Source organism: Bombus impatiens, unplaced genomic scaffold, assembly GCF_000188095.3.
Source record: "Bombus impatiens unplaced genomic scaffold, BIMP_2.2 scf_0027, whole genome shotgun sequence".
In the NCBI taxonomy this organism is placed as follows: domain Eukaryota; kingdom Metazoa; phylum Arthropoda; class Insecta; order Hymenoptera; family Apidae; genus Bombus; species Bombus impatiens.
In genome coordinates, this window is record NT_176446.1 from 804,512 (window position 1) to 826,700 (window position 22,189).

General features: G+C 38.2%; 1 protein-coding gene across 8 annotated transcripts in view; it reads right to left on the bottom strand.

Moving 5' to 3' along the window:
* Positions 1-22,189, bottom strand: part of LOC100745445 (potassium voltage-gated channel subfamily H member 6) — a 144,219-nt gene that overhangs the window by 64,812 nt on the left and 57,218 nt on the right. For 7 of the 8 annotated variants that reach the window (XM_024367865.2, XM_024367886.2, XM_024367878.1 and 4 more), the window contains exons 6-10: positions 12,410-12,596; positions 9,509-9,677; positions 7,028-7,096; positions 4,654-4,775; positions 4,168-4,248 (exon numbers count right to left, since the gene is read on the bottom strand). In XM_024367865.2, the coding sequence (XP_024223633.1) occupies positions 4,168-4,248; positions 4,654-4,775; positions 7,028-7,096; positions 9,509-9,677; positions 12,410-12,596 (628 nt within the window). The remainder of the gene's footprint in view (positions 1-4,167; positions 4,249-4,653; positions 4,776-7,027; positions 7,097-9,508; positions 9,678-12,409; positions 12,597-22,189) is intronic. The other variant, XM_012386410.3, reaches the window with a different exon arrangement.

Below are 22,189 nucleotides of genomic sequence, written 5' to 3' on the forward strand. Positions count from 1 at the left end.
TTATACAGACCATTGCTTCACTGCTTTCAGAACAGATATTTAAAAAATGCTTGATTTTTTATTTTAAAAATTTGTATTTTTTAGCGAAGAAAATTTACCGAGTATTCTCTCGGTCTCAAGTCAAATGACTTGATAAAAGACCATAAATATTAACAACATAATAATAATAATAATAATAATAGTAATAATAATAGTAATAATAAATACGATGCTCAATTTCAACTTTCCAATTACAAAAAAGTTCGATTTAAATGCCGGAACAAAATGATTAGTTTCCTAAACCGTCAATTGAATTTCTCGATCAGGAATGAATGATTTGCGCGAACAATGAAATATTTCTACGGTTATTAAGGGATTCTCAAGATCGGATATCTTTGTAAGCAGCAACAATAGGCGTGTCTTTAATTCACCGTAATAATTTCCGCGACATCATCGTAACGCTGTTCGAGACTGGAGAAAACAGGCGCAGTATCGGTTATCGATATTGGCGGCTTCGAGTTCGCCCGATGTAAATAGCTTTGGCTACGATGATGAGCTTGGTCGATTGAACGTCGGGACGAGGAAAAACCACTGCCAGTCCAAATGCAATTCGGGCTGGTTACTACGTCTGCACATAGAACATTCCTGATAGGATGAAGCACTTACGAACCAAGGTACACCGTGTATCGGCCACTGCTATCACAAATTGCTACTACAAAAAAATTAACCGAATGAATAAAAAGTCACTTGCACAAACTTGTAGATATTTCTGCAATTTTGTAGGTATTTTTGAAACGTGAAGTACAGTTTGAAAATGTTTCTATTGGAAAAAAGGAGGGTATATAACTTTTAATATGAAGCTTGTTACCATGCAGCTGAGTTATCGAGGATCGTAGTTTCAACAGATTCATACTGAGAAAAAGAAGAATAGAGTTTTATAAATAAAATTTGTCACCATATAGCAGATTGTTAACAGAAATTGTCTCAGCTGATTTGTATTCGTGAATTCTTTGGAAAAGGAGCGTCACCCTGACGTGAACACAATTTTAATTTTTGGAGGAAAGAGAATAAAGAATCATATATGGTGTATTTTATTTTACTTGTTTTTATTTTTCTAATTGGAAGGGTAGAATAATTGTGTTTGTTCCGAGTTTGATAGATATATGTAGAAAATTTGTCATCTTTAGTACTAAGTCATTCCTGCGACTTTAAAAAGATGAGGCTTCGAGTAGCCATATATATATATGTATAAGTAATTGTTCTACTTGGGTGTATAACGTTGAACATTTTTCAAATTACCCACTATTCTCCCAGAGCCTTATGATCTTTTATCAGTGATAAATTGTCCTTTTTAAGCCGCATCGCGCCGTCATATCGCGTTAAGCAGTAAAAGTACCGTAACTGCGGTCATATGTATCGATTACGAACAACTGTCTGGTAGTCGTGTATGCACTTTCAGAAACTCGGTTAAAAGGAAACTAGCGAAACTTTATATTAACACGTGTCTGGCTATTATGCGATAAAAAAAAGTATTCTTCAACACGATATTATCTGAATTTTGTACAAAGTACAAAGTACTCTCTCAAATTCCTCAAAAATGAAGAAAGCATCGAAGAAAGAATATATCGTTAATGTTTATTTCAACTTGATGTTAACCACGTCATCCACACGTGTCTATCCATTACACCATAGAAAAGTATTCAACACAAAATTATCTAAAATTTTACATACATCGTCCCTCCCAAATTTTTCGAACTTAGGATATCTATGGAAGAAAATTATTTCGTAAAGTTTCATCTAGAAATTTTCAGAGAATATTTCATAATTTAACAAATTTGACACGCGTGTCGAGCTAACTGCATTTGCCACGAGTTGAAGAGCTCAGAACATTTGACCCTCTACAGGTCGATAAGCATGTTGACGAAGGTATCGTCGCTATTTCAAACAAGGAAATTGTTTAAAGGCCGGCGTCCCTTAAGCGAGACCGATCAAGTGGCTTCTCTATCCATCCATCCTCGACCGACGAGGAAAGCAATGACGAGAGTGTGCAAAGTATAAGTCGACACTTGATCGCCGATGAGAACTCCGATCTTTGTTCCCCGAGTGTGAGTCAACTCGTGGACTGTTCTCGTCATCCGAGAGAGTTATAAATTATTCGGCAACCAGTCGTGTAATGTGGTATCGATTTCTAGGCCTATACTTGTCACCTGGTTTCGCTAACAGTGTTTACAGATAGTTCAGAATTTTAATTAGTAGGCGTTGGATGCCAAAATATTTCCCTCCCTTTTATAAAATATATCTACTCTTTAATATTTAAATAATAAAATATAATTACAAAATTTCTATTACTTTACACATATATCCGTTTTTATTTAATACCTTCGTGTTTCCAGCTTGTTTGTGGTGTGAATTTTCCCAGAAACAATTGAATATCTAGAGCTTCTTTTAAATTAGATTTGTTATCACATGGTAGATTGCAAAGGAAATTGCGAGGAATTTTGTTTATTGCAAAAATTTTCTTCCGCGAACTATCGAAGGAAAAAAGTGTTACGGTGGCATAAAATCGGCATCATTTTGTGGAAATCCAGCGCGGGGGATTCCCGCCCCCAAGACTGCGGCGTAGACCGATTGGCGCCAGCCAGGGCTGTGTTACCACGGGGTGTCATGGTAAACGCTGCATTACTCTGTCACATGATTGGCAACAACGCTAAGAATTTCGTTCGAAACAACTACGTGCTTCTTTCGAGACCTAGAAACTATAAATAGTAATACTAGGTCAGCATTTTTCTCAAGAAATGCTCCTGCTATAAATTTTCTCAAATAACACATAACGCATATACACCAAAAAATATGAACATTTATATTTCAAAAAATAAATTCCTTCCATCAACAAAATTTATTCCACATCATAGACATTCATGTGAGCAAAAGAGTGAATAAATAAACGACGCTACAAGTTCTTCCACATGACTAACGAAGTAATGCAGAACGCGTCAAGAATTCCAAATGACCTAGATCGAAATTCGTCTTTTTCCTTTGTGAACAAAATTTCTTGGCAAATATAATCTACGTATTATTCTTTCTCCATTATACATCATCGTCCTCAAATAAAATGTCCCCAAAGTTGAAGAGCTTCTCCATCTTCTGTTCATTTGAAGAGCAAACGGATCAATGCTTTAGTTTCCTATGAAGTCAGTAGAATAAACCGATTTATGTCAGGCAGAGAGCATGACTTGTTTTAAAACACGTTTTAATACCACTGACGTGGATATTTTAAAAAAAAGACAGGTTCACCGACCGTAGGACGGTAAAAATAAGACAGTAGCTTAGAGATCTCCTATTTTCAGTGAAATAAGATGAAATATGTCGGGCAAATATGCGGTCGCCTGGGAAATAGACGGTGCATGTCGATCAAACGAGGCCACAGTAGAATAGGACAGTGGCTCACAAACAAATATCTATCGAATAACACCAGAATGGTCTTTCGAATGTTTTCTCTGTCAATCAAGTCTCTTTACAGCTTATTAAGTCATTTTTAACACAAATGAAACCTCCAGGATGGTTCTGTATATAAAATTCACGCCTGAGGTGTGTATCAAATACTCGGAAACTTCACTTCGATCTTATTAAAAGCTGAATTCACTTTTGTCGTCTATAGTCGAAGTCCATAACGTGCTTCAAGGAAACTGGTATCTTTACTCCGTCTGAAACGGTGCGTCAGAAAGAAATTTACTAGTTTCGTTCTTTGCAAGGAAACTTTTCATTCTGAGTAAAACGAAACGAGCCTCCCTTTGACGAATTAAAAGTTTCGCCAGCAAACAATGGACGTACCTATCTCCTAGTGTCTGTTCCGAATGAAAAAGTCCTAGACAAAGGACATGGAAGAAAGAAACGACCAAGAAAATTCCGTTTGTCCCTGAGATCAGAACATATCCTGAGAGAAACTTTGATGACGTGACTCTATTTGAAGTCGAAAGCATCACGCGAGAATGTTCCCTTCTCGCCAAAGTTCCAAGGCGAGGATTGCGGTTCGCATATAAATTCGTAGTACCTTCAAGCTGACTTTTATCCAACTTTCCTATAAGCCGTGATATCGTATGTGGCTTTATCGGTTTCCAACTCGTGCGACCAGCTGATGATCAAGAGACATAGAAAACCCACAGGAATTTGCGGCGAAACGTGGCTTACCTGGGCTACCTTTTCCCCCATGTTCGACGTGTGCATGGCTCCTTGGAAGTATTTCGCAGATCCATTGTCCTGCAAGGAAAACTGGAACACGAAATATGGGGGTTGAGATTGAAAATTGTATTTTCCAAAGAAACTATATTTGTATTTACTTCAAAAGCGTTATTGGTTTTTAACTCTTGAAGACTATCGCGAGTGAAATTTCACTCTATGTGAATTTTGCCTTAATATTATCCATCTGTGATAACATCATCGAAATTTTTATTATTGTTTTTTATCATTTGAAGACTGCAGAGAGAGAGAGAGAGAGAGAGAGAGAAATATTTCCTACGTTTCACAGAGGAGAGGTTTTAAAATTCAGTACATTGTCAATCGATCTGAAATTGTCTTTTGGAATTATCACAGTTGCCTTTTTTTTTGTTTTAAAGTTGAACATGGTCTTCAAAAGTTAATTGAAAAATTAAGAGAGTGATCAAATGATTTACTCACTTTGTGTTTGATGGAATCGGGTCCTATCTGGCTGAGGGATGGCGACTTCCGGTCTTTGGTCCGCCATTTTTGCAAGTCACTTTCGGACGCAACACCAGGAAAGATTTTCGAATGTTTAGTTGCTAGAAACACAAATTCACGCGTCAGACGTTGCAACTCATTTCGGTCTACTTCATATTTATTATCCTATTATATCGTTACAAAACTATACGTGTGAAATACAGGCTCGATTAAATCAAAACTATCCAACGTGTCTCGTAAACTTATTGATAACGTGACAAATCTGGCGTACTAACGTATATTCGCGCGATTAATTTGCCAAACTTCGGTGCACAATACACTTTCTTCTGTTTTATAAAAGCTTTCGAGGCGCAGAAAATAAAGTAAAAGGAAAAATAATAGAAAAATCGATCGATTTGAACGTCAATGAAACGAACTATACACAGAGGGAGAGAGAGCCAGAGAGAGAGAGAGAGAAGGAGAGCGAGATCTGAAGGAAAGAAATATGGCGTGAATTGAACTCGCTGATCGATGCACGATGTTTCGTCTGAGCAAGTCTGTTACAAACACCAATTACAACCACACGCACTAAATCTAATTGTAAAATATAAAAATACGTGATGTACGGATGCACACAGAGATAATTTCGAAAATCGACGACTATTTTACAAAAATAACGATTCCAACAAATGGTTCAATACAAGATGTGACTAAAAGAAGAAAATGATGGCCAATGTAGAGTTCACAATGGCTCATGATAGCATTCGTTTTATACGAAATATTTCCAAGTTTCATTTGTACTATAGTGAGACCCGATTATCATGATTATATCGATAAACTTTGAAACAAATCTGAGGATGTACATGAAAACTGTTAGATATACAGTGCAAGTATATAAGTTAGTAGGAATCACATTATTCATAATTATTAATATACCTCAATATTCAGAAGAAGCATCTTTGATTCCAAATCGTACCAATATGATTAACGATAGTCGTGTCTCGTTGCAAAGCTAATGAAATTTCAAACTGTTTTATATAACACTCGATACATGCATTAAAGTCTTCTGTGATAATTATTCGACTGCTTCGATGAGCCACCGTATGTACTGTGTAGGTAGGAAAAGAAAAAAGAAAAGATGAAAAAACCAACCAACGATAGAACCGAGCCTATATCTCGATCTAAAAGCGTTAAGACAGTGTGTTCGTTAATGGGTTAGTCAATTCGCACTAGAAGCTGCATACCTGTGAAAAAAAGATCGTTTAAATGTTTGTAAAAGACCGTGTAATTATTTTTAAAGATGACAATGCAATAATTGCTACGCTCAAATATTATGTATATTTATTTATAACATTTGTATATATATATGTAATATAGATATACACAGAAGATAAGGAAAGTATGGGTATCGTATTCTGTTGATGATTTTTACAATGAATATCGTGGTGATTTGTTGTTTATTTTCGGATATGCTCTCCTAGACCGTTTCCACAAATATCTAGAGAAACTCTCCCCGGAAAGAGATTAAACGATTATTTTGTAATAAATGAGAAGAAACGAGAAGGGATATGAAGCCGTGTGTAGAGAAAATAATTCAGCCAATTGTCTTGCTCCATCGCGAACAAGTAAGCGTTAAACTAACAAAGTTCGTCTCCCATGCTTCGGTCAGCCTTGCGTACTCGATAGATTCTCCCGACAGTCCCGTTCTCGACACAGGTATTTATCTGGACCAACAGTATTTCCAGGTTCACCCTCGACCGCCGACGACGACGCCTCGCCACTTTTCGTACTCGTACGGTTTTAGTGGAGCTCGTAACGAAAGACTTACGCGTCTCCATGGAACCACGCGCGTGATCCTCCGCGAGAATGATTACTTTCACGTTAGAGAGAAGCTTGTTCCAGACGAGGGTGGACTACATTCCAGGACGCGGGAGTACAAAATGGCTGACCGAGCGATGCTACGGTGCTCGTCTTGTAAATAGTAACGGCAGAAAGATACGAAAGAGAAAGAAAGACACAGAGAGACAGGAGAGGATAAAAGAAGCTGGACGAAGGATAGGAAGGTGTCGCGTTTGTTAGAGAAAGAGAGAGCTTCACGGGTATACGAGACATATATATATGTATATATATAACAGAGAGAATGTAAACGAGTAGTTGAATGGTATATAGATGGTGGAGGCAGTATAAAAAATAGGCCTATGAAAGCTCAATCGGACAACGGTTACGTTATCTCTGGAAAAAGCTCATGACCAAAAAAAGAAAAAGCCGCAAGCGCTTGGTAAGTTGTAAAAGGGGTGCAAACTCGTCCGGCGCTCGGTCGGTTAAAAAGAAAAAACCAAAGGGGTAGCAGACAGGCTGCACCATCCTGTTTTACCTTCCGTGAGATTATCGACTGTCGCTGGCCGTCGTTCGAGGGTGACGTGTTCGCTCCCTCGGCCCGCTACTAAAATACGTTCACTATGGTTTGACTTTTGGATTTTACAGTTTTCCTATTTTGTTTCGTAATCGAGGGTTTTACTTATAGTTTCGATGGCCTGATCCGAAAAAGGAGGGCCACACGCGAGGAAATTTGGAGAAAAAACGGGAAACGATCGACGACAAACACGCGGCTCTTCCTCCGATCTTCACTCCGGGGGTAGTAACAGGGGGTTGTACTCGGTCAACAGGCGCCAACTCGCGTCGTTTTACCGAGGCACTACTCGGCCGCCGCGGATCTTTCGACTTCCGAGCTTTTCTCGATCGTTGACAGATAGCGAAGTGATGTCGATCCAAACTTTCTTTCATTTTTTATTACAATTTTAGGGTGATTTAAAGCGAACTATGTATATAATAGAGAATTTATTGATAATCTTGTCTAAATTTTAAGATATCTCGTTATAATATTGACTTACGGTCGCATAAGTATTTGTCCATTTACCACGCTCTAGTTTTTCAACATATTATGATGTCTCGATCAATTCGTTGTTCTTGTATAACAATTACTGATTCATAGAAATGTTATCTTCTTCTATATCGATAAAGAGTAACTTCTGTGCTTTTGATTTTAATTTTATGAACATATAATGGCTTCAAAAATTATATTCGTGCATCAAAAATATTAAATTTTGTACCCTTTAGTAGCGCTTCCATATGACTACACAAATTTGACATTATGAGAATGGAACATAGAGAGGAGTGAAAAAAAGCATCATTGGCAAATAAAATTATATACAAATACTTTTGTAGTCATTACATGTATATGCTGTTCATCAATTTGCCTGTATGTTAATGTAGTGTTAATTGGATGAATACTTATGGCCTACTCATGTCATAAAGTTTGAAATTTCACATTTAATATTATTTTGTCCAGACATAATCAATTATGAAGCACGGATAATGTAGGGACTATAAATTCTTGTAAGGAAGCATCGTGACGAACGGGAGCGATAATTCCGTCACGTGAAAGCTTCGGCTCGCAAACGGAGAGACACGCGCGGCCACTATCTGTCAACATTCGCGACACGAAACATCGCATGCGGCAGTATTATGTTCTACATCGTTAATTGCAATTTCGCCGCAATAGCTACGCGTACATCCGCATTCGAGGCGTTTAAACCATAGACAGGCTCGGTGGAAACTTTGATCTGTTGCCAAAGCGAAAAGACGAGCCGAAATAATGGACAGTAGCTCACGAAGGTATCGGAACACTTTTATCACAAAAAATTTTCATGTTCATGTTATATGTGTTACATGAGACATTTTGAAATTTTATTAGCTCCGTAATGAGATAAGACTATCATGCTCGTATTGGTAATATTTGAAACCAATTTGAAAACGTACATAGAAATTACAAGATACTTATTGGAAAGATGATTATTATTGCATTATCGCGCAATTTAATAAAAAAATAAGTATACAGCGTACGTGGTCGTTTTAAACATATAATAAGTGTTAAGCATGAATATTGCATATCCCATTGAAAATTGAGGCCTCTCAATAAATATTTTTGCAGGATTTTTGTATTTATGAGAAATAACAAAATTTCTAAATACACAAAACGAATACATAAAACGTACATAATCCGCGAAAATATGTATGATATTCGAGGTACAATATTTTTAATAATATCTAGTGGGTAAAATAAATATTAGCTGCGATCCTATTTCTTTAACATTATTCATAGAAATATGAATTGACATAAATATCCATAGTATACCTATTAATATAATAGGTAATTAATAATAATAGATAATTAATCGTTTAAATACTTTCATGACCTTTGCAAGATATATACTCCCAGGAAATAACTCGTAACTTCTACACTTATTTTAAAATTCACCAATACGATTATGATAGTTACAATAAATCTTACAATGCAGAAGGCAAATATTCTCCATTTACACTTACGTGCATTCATGGGAACTTAGCCCTGTTTATCATCGTCATGTATATTAATAAAGGTGACATATAGGTATACAAGAATGTTTCATATAAAACACGTATAATATATTCATAAAAGAATTCTGTGAGTGTTCGAATATTTTCATGAATAACTGTACGCTCTCGACGATTCGTCGAGACTTTCGTCGCACGATCTACTCGTTCCATATTACAACGAGCATCGAGATCGTGGTTGGAAAGCAAAGTCGGTGTCGCTTCTCTTCCGTTCGCAGAACGATAGGGTAACACTATGAAGCGAATGCAACACCTAGAGAAATATTCTGATCGGCTGTCGAGAAAAGGAAGCCGCCGTTCCACAGAAAAAGCTCGAGCTGATACGTCAAGAGGCAACCCACGAAATACCGAGAAAAAAAAGATACGAAAAACAGAAGGAGCGAACGAGCAACCGGAGGAAATCGGACGTGTGGTTACTTACAAACGCTGCAGGTGAGGCTGCGACACGGCGCCCTCGTCGTTTCCGGTTTCACCGCCCTCCTCGAGATCGCGTCCAAACTGGCTGCGTGCGACACGCTTCGAGAAGGTCCCTCGGCGCCTCCAGCCGACGAAAAGTTCGCCCCCTCCCAAATTCCGGATTTTTGGGACACCTGAAAATACCAATAACAGTCCGTACAAAATTGTAAATTTAATGTTCTAAGTCTGTAACTTTTGAATTAATGAAACAAATTGTATTCGTTAAGTGCCTTCATAGTGGAGATAATTAATTAATAATTTAAAGACATTTACGGACATAATTCCGTTATTACGTTAAATGCTGTGATATTTCATACTTCACAAGTTTGACTTTATCTGTGCCAGAAACCAAAATTGAGTTTTAAGACGTTGGAACTTGGCTCGAACGACTTAACCGATAATTAATTAACTGACTCAAGTAACCCTATCTTGCTACACTATTGCATATGACGTTGCGTATTCTTGCAAGAGCTGAAAATACAAATAACGTTGTATTACAAGTCTGAATCTTGTGCAGCTACTACCGAGTCCAAGCTATGTACCCTTGACTCGGACTTCCGTTTCACGTGACAGCCGGCTGGAATATCGTTAGCATCGCGTACACTCCTGCGACACGATCGATACCGGACGTGTTTTGAAGCGGGTGCACGCGATCAGGCTGAATTTACCCAGGGTTCGGCGAGGGGCTGGGGCTGAGGGCACTTCGGGGTTGAGGGCATGGTTTAAGGCTAAGGCTCGTTCACGATGGCGGAAGATATTGAGGGAAGCGATGCCGGAACATTGTTATAAATGATGCGGATTCTTTCAATCTGTACACGAAACAAATCTGTACACTGCCTGTATATAAACATGAATATCATAATATTTTTCTAGGAATTCCTTCGTCATGAAGTTTTTGTAGTTTATCGCCGAGAAAACTGTTTGACATAGGATCCTAGTTTGGAATTATGAAACGTATAAATGTCGATCGACTTAAAATAAAGTTAACGAAGATCGGAGAAGAAGATGGTGTAACAATAACGAAATGTAAAAGTAATACATAGGGAATGTTATTGGCGAAATCAGAGATTGGATTTTTATCCACGTACGAAACAATATATCTTGTGTTTTATCAGAAATGGATATGCATATTATATCATTTTCCTAGAAAATTCATTATTACGGAGTTCTTCTACTTCGCCACAAAAGAAACTATTACTTTAAGCGTTATTTTACTTGGGAATTTGCTTTTTGCATAAAACTCGATCGACTTAATAACGATCGAGAAAAAGGATCGTTTCAGGGTTACGATACTACGTAGCAACTTAGTCTTAAATTACAAAATACAAATAAGCACGATCAGTGTAAGCTGGCGTTAACAAAAATTGAAGGAGAAAACGATGCAAGGGTAATGAAGTACAAAAGTAATGTACTGGAAGCTGGGAAGCTCAGGGACTGAATCACAATTCATAAATGAAACAAAATATCGCAGGTTTTACCATCAAGCGTTTAGATTTAACTATGCACGTAACACGATTTTCCTAGAGATTTCTTTCCCAACAATTTCCCCGTCGTTCTTCTACTGTGTGTCATCAAAAACTGTAGTTTACTTTTAAATTATGAAATTCATGAATATTTGGAACGAAGTGTTAAGAAAAATTGGAATATTTAAATTAAGGGGATGATTTAAGGATGATGGGATGTAAAAATAATGTGGAAGAAGTGTCGTTAACGAGTCTCTAAAATTCGAGGATGCTCGTGGGAATGGACAATATGTTCCGGTGATTCAGTTAACTCGGTTCGATGGCGCGACCAACGTCCATTACCTCCGACCATCCGGGGGATGCTTGTGAAATTGAAATGGATGGAAGGAGTAGGCGCGATGGGTGGTTTCGTCCCTGATGCTTCGAATGACACTACACGCGCACCAATTGTATGACTTACAAAAGTGGGGGAAGGGGTGGCGTGAATGGCCTGGCAGCAATTTCGATGAAACTTTATAGACTTGAAGAACAGCCAAAAATAGTAGAATATTTTTTATTTGCGGCAACTCAAATTCAAGGGATGAAATAACCGTCCAAAGTTCGAACCCTTAAGAGCTAACTCGGGAACAGTTACAGATAGAAAAAAAGTTCTGTTAATGTTGTAGAGACTCCTTCGCTCAGACATCTTCAGCTGGACCCCTTCAATCAGACTGAGGATAAGGATTTAGGTGAAGGTTCAGATTGAAGTTTGGGTGAAGGTTTAGACGGAGAGTTAGATGGAGGTTTAGATTTAGATGGAGGTTTAGGCGAGTGTTAGACCGACATGATTTTTTTTATACATTTTTAAAAATTATTTGTTCACTCTATTTTCTTCTAACGTGTTAAAAAGCATTTAATTTTCGTTAACAAAATTATTTTCCATATGTAACCGTTTGTGAGCTAGCTTTAAGGGGGCTAATTCTGGAGGGTGATTTCACTCTTTAAACGTGAATTATCGCAGTTAAAAGAGATATGGATCTGCTACTACTACTACTGGCTGTTCTTCAAACCTACAAAGCTTCATCCAAAGGAGCCGGACCGTTCGCGACCTTCCTGGCAAGGTATGCGCCTATTAGGCCGACCTTTGCATGGTGCTATACCTTGCATTTCGTGTTGCATGAGGCGGCAAGCGGTTCGTTTTTACACGTGCCTTGGAATCTGTCGTGCTTTTGACTTCGTTTCCTAGATATTGTTATTCTCTCATTCCAGCAATATCTTATTTTTATATATATTAATGCACGTATGAAACTTGGTTACTGTCGTAAATAGAGAAAAAGCCATGAATTTGAAAATTTCAAATAAGAAACTCTGCGTTCCTTTTTTGGTTTTTGCGGGTATTCCTAAGGATTTTTTTCTTTACTTACATCGCTGACCCCTTCGGGACTGGCAATCGGCGCGGTTGTGCTGGGCTGTGCAACGTTTGCGGTTGCTGCAGACGTTGCACCACCATTGTTGCTCCCAGTTGGCGGGGGTGGAAGAGCAGGCGGGGGTGTGCCAGTCCTCCCGGGACCCCAAGATTCCATCATTGTAGGTGAACCACATGTTAGTGGGCTGCGAAATATAGAGGATAGTTCCATTAGATGAATAGCGCACGTTGAACTCGATCGACCATTAAGAGATACTAAAAATATTTTTTCCAAAAAGGATATTTCCTGTCGCTTCAACCGATGCAACAATTATCAAAGACATACAGTTGCTTACGAGAGCATTTGTACATCCATCGTAGAAGACATTATATATAACATTTTGAAACTTTATTGGTACTGTGATCAGAAACCATTATCATGATTATACTGGAAAGCAATCTGAGAATGTGTCTAGAACGATGCCAGAGAAATTTCAAAATATTTCATACGATAAGAGTATAAGTGTCGAAACACTTTCGTGGACCACCGTAGGAGAAAGGAAATTTTATTTCCACGAACAAAGTGAACAAAATTCCTTCGATACTTTGAAATAGAATAATTTAGGTATCCGTCCGAGCTACATCTTCCAAGTGATATTACCCAGTGAATTCTTCGCACGTAGTTTTCAAAGTTCGGTTTTCATCAAAGAAAGGAGAAGTGGGGTAGTCCGAAGTGTCCCTCGAAATTGCTAGCCTTCGAATACCAAACTATCAAGTTACAAAACGATTCTCGTTTTATACCCTTGGATTACTCTTGTAAAAAGGGAGGAATATGATCGAAATAGTCGAGCAGCTTTCTTATCCATAAATACCGACGTCATCCTATGTATTTTCTACACCTACATATTTCCGAGAAGTTCCATTAAAAGAAAATGCGATTCTGGAATCGTCTATAGAGCTGGAACAAAATGTATCCCACGTATTCCTTGGCGCCCAAACCTTCTTTTTTTTAAACGACGTTAATGTCTCTCTCTATCTCCCGACCAAACATTCGACTGGCCTCCTACTTGTTCGAAATCTACTTTTTGGAAGCCACGATCGTTACTTTGCTTGCTAATATCGTGCGTAATGCGCCTTTCCTAACAATAATCGTCGACGGAATGCAGACACATGGAATTCGTGGAATTTACGAAAATATGCTCTTACTTAAAGGATTAGATGGTCAAATTTCTTCTAATTAGAAATTAACACTTGGCCTGTTTTCTGTTATACAGGGTGATCCACTTAACTTTATCACCTGGAATATCTGGGTTCTTTCTGATAATACTAAAAGAAATGTTTCAGGTATAAGGATACCGTGAACATGAAAATATCGTTTCGCGTCTTTCCCTACCTTTCATACGTTAAATTTGACAAACTAGGGTCACAGAATTATATAGGAAATATTCCAGGATGACTAAATAATACATAGAAATACATCTACGTAGAAATTGGATTCATCTACCAAATATTGTATCAGACCCTCTACTTTGGATACTTTATATATCTTTGCATACTATATGCATGTTGTAAATTTTTAAAACGTTAAATTTCAGAAAAATGTATAAGCATTCGCTATATATGTATTGATGTGTATTATATCATTATTTCTACCATTCTAGTATCATATTATTAATTTTATTATTCCATCCTAGTATTATTGTACTAATATTTCAGTATTATTCTATAAGCTATTTCCTTCAAGATATTTTAAACTGTCTACAAAATATATCGACTGAGCATTCAAAGTATTAAAGGAATTAGAATTTCCAGAAGCAGATAAGAATATCGAAACTTCCACAGTAGGATCGTCACAGCTACCAAAACTTTCCTTCGTTTGCAACGCGATAAGGACTCGAAAATTTCCCGGCAAGGACCATCCTTCCATGGAAGTGTCCAACACCTGCAACTTGCTCAACTATCCACAAACTGGGGAAACTTGCGCCTACTAGTATATTTTACGCGTTGCATGAGCTGACACGGCAGTTGGAGGTTAACAAAACAAAGTGCAGTCCGTTTACGTTATAGTTCTCACATGCACAAGGGTAACGGAGTTTCCCATTGTGTATCGCGTTGCGGTTCGTCAGTTTTCGTATCGATTGGCAACGTCTGACCTAACACTGACACACTTCACTCGCCAAGTCTGACCTCTGTTCCGTATCGACCATTGCCATAATCTTAGGATTTCTACAATTTATCGCGGAACACTTTCGCCACCGGTCATTTTCGGAATTGGAAGAGGCACACACGTCACCCTTGGTGGCCATCGACTTCGATTATCGAAGTAAAACCTCGTTCTTCTTAAGGAACCGAGCTACGATAACGTTCAAACGTATCCGGACATTTTCTTAGTTTCGACAGGATGCATTTTAATTTCGATTTTACGCATAAGTCGAACAACGACGATTTCTTCGAACGATTACTTCACGATCATCGGAACTACGTCGAACAAAGTACTACAACGCCGTTAAATCGAGTTTTAAAAGGCAGTACGCGGTAATAATATCGACGCTTGTAACTTTTTAATCTGGTAGAGCTACAGTTTTATCGACAAGCTCTATATCTTCAAAATTCTTTAAATTTCTGAATTATAAATTAAATTAAGATCGCAAATTATCCTTGCATTTAGTTTTGGAATTAGATACGCGATTTCGTCATCCTGTTGAATACTCAAAATAACATTAACGACCCCAACTATGCAGATTGATACGAATTCAGTTAAATTAACACAACAATCGAGCTAATATTATTCATTTTTTACGAATCGTGAAAGATCGATCGCTTACTCTTTTGTAAGACTTTAATCAAGAAGCAAATCTATATTCTTTAACCTTCTCACATTAGAATACATCTACTGAGCAATAAAGAAGCCAGAAAATAAGAGAACTTCATTTATCATATTTTTTCAATGTTATCTTTGTTTGGTTGCATCGTTGACGTCTCAAGGAATGAAATTTCGTAGCAACCTTGATACACTACTGCTGGGAACTCTTTTCAATTTACGTCTGACTATCAAAGTCAAAACTTTCGAAAACAGTGCAGAATAAGCAGCACGTTTTTCAAGCGCGCAAAGTCGAAATGGATGGCGGCATTTACCAGCGAAACGTCAGCGGAACGTCTCCGATAATTGGCCATGAGAAACAGACGGTAGCTGGAGGAAACAGCGTAGCCGCGTTAACTCGGAAATCATGAAAGACTGTGTTTAATTTGTCGGAAATTCCGGGCGTATGTGTAACGTGTATCGACTAGGCTGGTCCGATGTCTGGAAAAATTTCCTGCTAGCAATTGCAAGCCTCCATTCGGAGAGAAGAGATACGGATAGTGGGCTGTATCGGCGTCGTTAGAGCGGGGACAAGTTCAGGGTAGTTTCGTTTGGAACATTTCCAACCATTTCGAACGCGTAATGAGAATTTCCCTCGCGCTACTCGGAACTGTCTTTCGTTCTCTTTTCCCTTTTCCCGCTACGAAACGTCCATCCGCCTGCATATATCAAGAGAGGAAAACAAATCAACCTCCTTTTCCTGGGTAACAGACCAGCGCCACACCGTCTCGCCACCGCCATTTTTTGTTTATCGAGGGTTGAAAAGAGGATACGTGTAATTCCGTTTAATGAAATAGCTGTTCGTCGTGTCACGACCGTCTACCCACGTGTTAACGCAAGTGAAAAATTCTGAAAAGAACCTAGATGTACTTTGTCAAAGGTTTGTTAGGCGTTTTAGCTGTAAAAGCGTAGAGGTCTAGGTATTTTGTGAATTACTTGGCAAGAAGGCAATTTCTTTCTTGGCAATTTCTACTTTGCAGAAATTGCTTAATTCCGTTTAAAGAATCCGGATGCCCTCGCAAAGAGTTCGTCGAATTTTTTGACTTAATGGCGCACTTTCGCTATTTGTCTCGACAAAAAGCGTTTTTGTATAAGTTATTTAATCATGTTCTAGGAATGTGGATGCTCTTCACTAAAGTAGAATGAATGTTTGGATATTTTAAGAATTACTCGAGAGAAAGAGTTTGTTAAATTATTTTACAGAGTCGTTACTCTGTGAAAATTGATCATTTTTGATGGATTTTTATTAATCCACAAAGAGTCAGATTCCCGTGACGTTAAATTTGATATAGAACTTTTCGAACAAATTCATACGGTTGAAGCTCATTTTTTCGAAGCTGCAGCTGTGAAAGAAAATTTCACAAATTCGTGCAATATGTCTTTCACGTCGTTACTTCTACCTGTAGGTTGTGTAACTCTACGAAATTTCAGGAAATTGAAGTATTTTTTGTATTACAATAAACTGTCCTCTTTTGAATCGCGAAAATCCTTTTTATACCCTGACTGGTGTAATGATTTTCTACGAGGTATCCATTATTCTAGTAATATCTTTTACCTTGACAAAACAATATATACAGCTATTTTGTTTGCACACGTTACATATTATTTCATTGGTCGAGCCTTAATGAATCAATAAATCAATAAATTTCGATAATCAGTATATTGTATGTACATTGTACATAATCTTTATGAAATTCGAAAAACGGATAAAAGGAAATTTCTTTGGACAGCAAGAATGGTAGCAACGTTTCCTTTCATTTCATATTCTTTTGATCCTTTCAAAGTTCTCAATACCCTTGCTTTATGCAAAGGACTGAATTTCCTCGCCACGTCGGAGCCGCGATCGAAATCGCGTTAAAAACACGGTGAATTTTGTCGACGTTTACTGCGACCAGGCAACCCTGACATCGATTCCTCGGTCGCCGTGTTGACAGAGTGATTTCGTAATACAAATAGATCCACATAATGGACTACCGCTTTTTTTTCTTCGCCTCTCCCCTTTCAACCCCGAGTCGTAGCTGGCCGCGCTCTCTTTTCATCGGCGCAACTTTACCTTGCGGCGTTTGCACGCTATTGTTGGGTGGGTTCAAGGAATTTACATGTCTAAAATGTGGTAAATTGCTGTCGTGTACATATTTGCATGGGTCCCTGCTTCAATATGATTCATTATAGTGCGTGGCACGTGCATCTCCGTTTGACAAACTCTGTACCGTTAATTCGCCGTTAATTCACTGTTAATTCGAGGAAATCACGATTGAGGATCATCGTCCATACCGTGAGATCGATACGCGTTTACGCTATTGAGCAACGTGTTTACACTATTACATTTACGTAATAACATTTGTGTTATTGACGCACATGATGCGTCCATTTAATTATTTAAGTGACGTATAAAATGACACAGAAAAATAAAGAAAACATTTTTAAGATAAAAACATTTTCTGCGATAAATAGTGTAACTTCGATAACGACTTGTTGTGTTTTATTTAATAATCCGATTTCCAATGTCCACAATGATTCTTATCAATACTCGAACATCTGTGTCCGGATAAATCTCGAATTTTCAAGAAAATCAAAGAGACATTTTGCTCGAAGGTTAAACATCGTTCTGTTATATAATTTCCCTTCTTTTGCCCTCTGTTCTTTAATCGTATTTCGTGGATCACTGCAGTGTGCGTTGAATATTCGTTTTAATCAGCCGTAGCCAATTTACAGGGAAGAATGGCTAATGAATTACAAGTTTTTCACGTCTCCGCATGCCGCACCCTATCCATCCTATTATAGCACGCTAATACGTTGAAAGAGTTCCCAAGGGCCAACGCAAAATCACATTTGCATGTGCGTCGTTCAAACGCGATTCGCGTTTTCGCACCTATTCCCTGCAAAGAGTCGCAAATTCTTTATGAATTCAAAACTACGAACCTCGACACTAATTCAATAGCGTTTTGAATAATTAATGATTCAGTTGTTCTCGCGTTCTCTAATGGATTTTATTTCTTTTTTTCTCTCTCCCACTTTTCTTTCTTTTTTCTTTCTTTAATTCGAAAAACGTGAGATAAAAAAGTCACAGAGCTCGACCTCCTACTTTTACATCTCCTGTTTTACCGCTGCTTAAAATTTCGTTGATTTTTTCAATTCGTATTTCGAGACTTTCCTCTTGTGTACGCGACGAATCGTGTTCAGTCGATAAAATTGCTTTGACCCAGCAAATACTCTTTCGCAATTTCTTGTTAATCGCAGACCGAATAGAACGCTTTTGCTGTTTAGAAATCGACGAGTGCGTGCGAACACGCGAAGGCCTCTCTGAAAACAACCATAATGCGGCTCGATAGGAAACTAGCACGTTCCGTTTAGCAACGAATTATTGTCGTTCTTGTTCTCGAATTTTAGGATAACTCGTAATTGAAATATCACGCATCGTCGTTAAATTATACTTGCGGGCCTATTATCCGGAGACCTTGTGCGTATGATCCGCAATACAGTAATTGATACAACACTAATTATCAATTATCTGCGTAAGTAATCGTCAGTTAGCATATTTGCAACTCTGAATTAGTCTTTGTACTGTAAAGTAGCCTGCGTAGCTTTCTCGGAAAATGTTGTATAAATGTAATTTGGAAAAATTCTTACATCAAATAAGACAATTCTATTATGGGCCATTACGACGAGCAACTTCAGCAACGAAGGAATCTTCTAAGACAGAATTGCAACAATAGGAAAAACGCAAACACCTGGCAAAGGAATCTCCGAGGATCAGCGATATTATAAAAGTGCAAATATGTAGAAGTAATATGTAATATGTAGAAAAATCTCGATCGTAGAAAGGATATACAAAGAATGAAGATTCCAGCAATAACTAGAATTCGTAAGAGAAGGGAAGCAGTAAAACTTTGTAACATTTAATATTTTAAAGCTGCTAGCAGCGTATTTATCCAAAATATGAAAAAGTCGAAATCGTACCAACGATTAAATATTCGTACGTGTGTAAAGCCATTTTTATGAAGTGTGTAAATATTTTTATGTAAGAACAGCGTAAAGTATACGAACAATAGGTACAATATTCAACAGTAAAGATTGAGTCACAGCTAGAGTATAATTTATACGGTCGTGACAGTGATTTCACATGCTTATTTTCCGAGAATTCTATCAATTCGCTCGTTTTAACGGTCCAAGTACATAAACTTTGGACGTTCGAACGATTTTACTGCATCTCGCTGCCACTGGGTCTTCCACAACAATAAAATAAATTAAACGCGAAATATGCTTGGTCCTCAGCCATTTAAACTCGCCAGCAAGTGGCTTCCATCTTGAACTATAGCGGTTATTAATGTTTAGTGATACGAATGATCTTGCCTCGCCAAAAACATTACTTACAACTAGGTACAACATTTCTCATAGCCGTAACTTCGCAATGAATAGCTTCAACCCGCCATTCGATGATTAAATGCCGTTATACTTCACTGTTTACCTAATTCCAATTTAGCCATCCTCGCGTCGATTCGTTATACCCGAAACTCGAAAACGATCCCACCAAAAAGCTTCGCTTAAGCGTCTCCAATTACGAAAACCATCGTAACTTTCCGAAACGAGCGAGGTAAGACCTAGATTTCTTCGAATCCCCCTTCTCCTCCGAATCTTCTGGAATTCACGGGAAACGAGCATGGAACAATGTCGCCGACTTGAAACAAGAAACTCCTCTCAACTTCGAGCCTTTCTCCGGGTTTAAAAGTCAACTTTGGCACGGATATACTTTGAATTATCGGTTCTCTCCATTTGAGACTCGTAGCTTTCGTTAGGCTAAATTACTTTTCCTATTGAAAAGGCAACGCTTCGTTTCGCTTAAATTGTTTCCAGTAGCATTATCTATTGGAATTATTTCATCGTCCTAAGCGTTGGATTTTAACTGTTTATAAATTAACAATTTCGTATTGCTGAAATTGTTCCGACTCATCGGCAAATTCCACTTCTAAAAGTGCGTCAAAAGTTTATTTATTTGTTCGTTAGGAAAATCGTTAAAAATCGGGATGAAAAGGAATCGATTAATTAGAATTAATTACTCTCGGAGCAAACTGCGTGCAATTAGTGTCGAAAAGATAATGCTTTCAATAACGATTCCCTTAAACATCGTTATCTTCAGAATGATTGTTAAAAGAAATAATCGATTATCATTTTGATCAAAGCACGATCTTTCTCTAAAGTAAAAAGTTTACGAACACATATAACTATCAGTGAAAATAAATTTTGCCAATTAATTTTGCCGATTAATGGGTCGGAATTACCTGACTGATCTTTCCAGTATTGAAATCAACTCCCCTATCTGACGTTATTTTTAAGAAGAAACATCGCCTACTGCGGGAAATTTTTTAAAATACGTATTAATCTAGTAGCGTTGCACTCCATTTCCGGTCCAGGTATGTCCCTTGAGGCCACCATGTAAGTTAGATATGCTTTGACGTTGCCACGAGTTTAATGCAGCTTTCGACTCGTATTATGGTCACGCACGCTCCTTATTGCGAGATAAAATCTTCAGGCTCAAACCAACGCCTTCATTCATCTCCTTCACGCCTTCTTTTTTCATTCTTATTCAAGCAGGTTCATTCACAGCCTCTATTTATTCACGCGATGCCTCTATCTCTTCACGATCGTTGAAAGATCCGGCGCATAGAACCGCGCTCTTCAAACAGACCTCGAGGAGCATTTTCTGCTCGAATTGAACGTGAACGGATTTTTATTTCTTTACAGAAAAACTGTTTCGATGGCACAGAAATTTAATTGCTTGATATATCTATGTTCGAACGAAGATAAATACGAGCCTTTCAGCAGTCAAGCTAACCAACTTTGTTTTTTATTAGTTCCTTAATTTCAATAGACAAGTACGCGATTAATATTTAATTTTCGAGAAGCAAATATAGTACCTATCTCTTCGCAAGTTCACCCGTTACAAGATGATAACACTAGCGATAACAAATACTCTGACGTACTAAATCAAAATTTGAACACGGCGAGAGAGAAGTTAAAACGCGTTTCTATTCCCTCTGTGAGTAGTCTTGTCGCAGTCACCTGATCGTTTCCCAGTCCCCCACACCGCGACGCAACGTTCACCGACCTCCCAAATTCAACCTCCCTCCAACGTTAATATCAACCTCTATGCAACGTTTACCTTCCCCTAATTTTTACTTCCACGTTTATCTCCCAACGTTTACCTGTCAACCTTAACTTCCCCCGAATATTTGCCTCTTCAAACATCTTCTCTTGCGAGAAGGAAGTTCTCTTAGACGACTCATATCCATGAGTGAAGAATGTCAGGATAAAAACCATTCGCAAACGTTAATCTCCCCCCGATATTAATCTTAACTTAACATTTTCCAATGTTGACACCCTATCAATGTTAACACGTACCGCTTTGATTTCTCTCGGCGTTAACATCCCCCAATGTGTTTACCTTTGCCAAGTTAAGGGCGGGAGAAGGTAAACGTTGAGAACGCGGCCTCCGAATTTTCATTTCTGTCCCGAATCCTCGTTCGAATGCCGCACTGTGCGACGCGACGTTGCGTGTTCAACGGGGCTCACCTTGAAGAGCGCAGTAAAACCGGGACATTTCTCTTTGTCACTGTAAAGTTGCAGCTGTAATCAAGCTCTTACCGTTAATCAGTAGCTAGCTACGACTAAAGTTTCTTTTCTCTGGAACCTCCCGCTCTCCCCAGGCTAACAGAACCGCACACCGCAGACTTTGCACACTGGATGATTAACTTGGAGCAATTGTTGCTTCATTGGTGGATCGCTTCGGTGTTTAATCGTTACAGGGGCGCAAGGTAGAAAATTTTTAAATATTTTATATATTTCGGTTTTCAAGAATCTTATTTTTTCACGGTGTCCGTTGCTTCGAGTCTTGCAGATTTATTTTGTAGCTATTTGTATCTCTCAGTGTACGTAGCAACC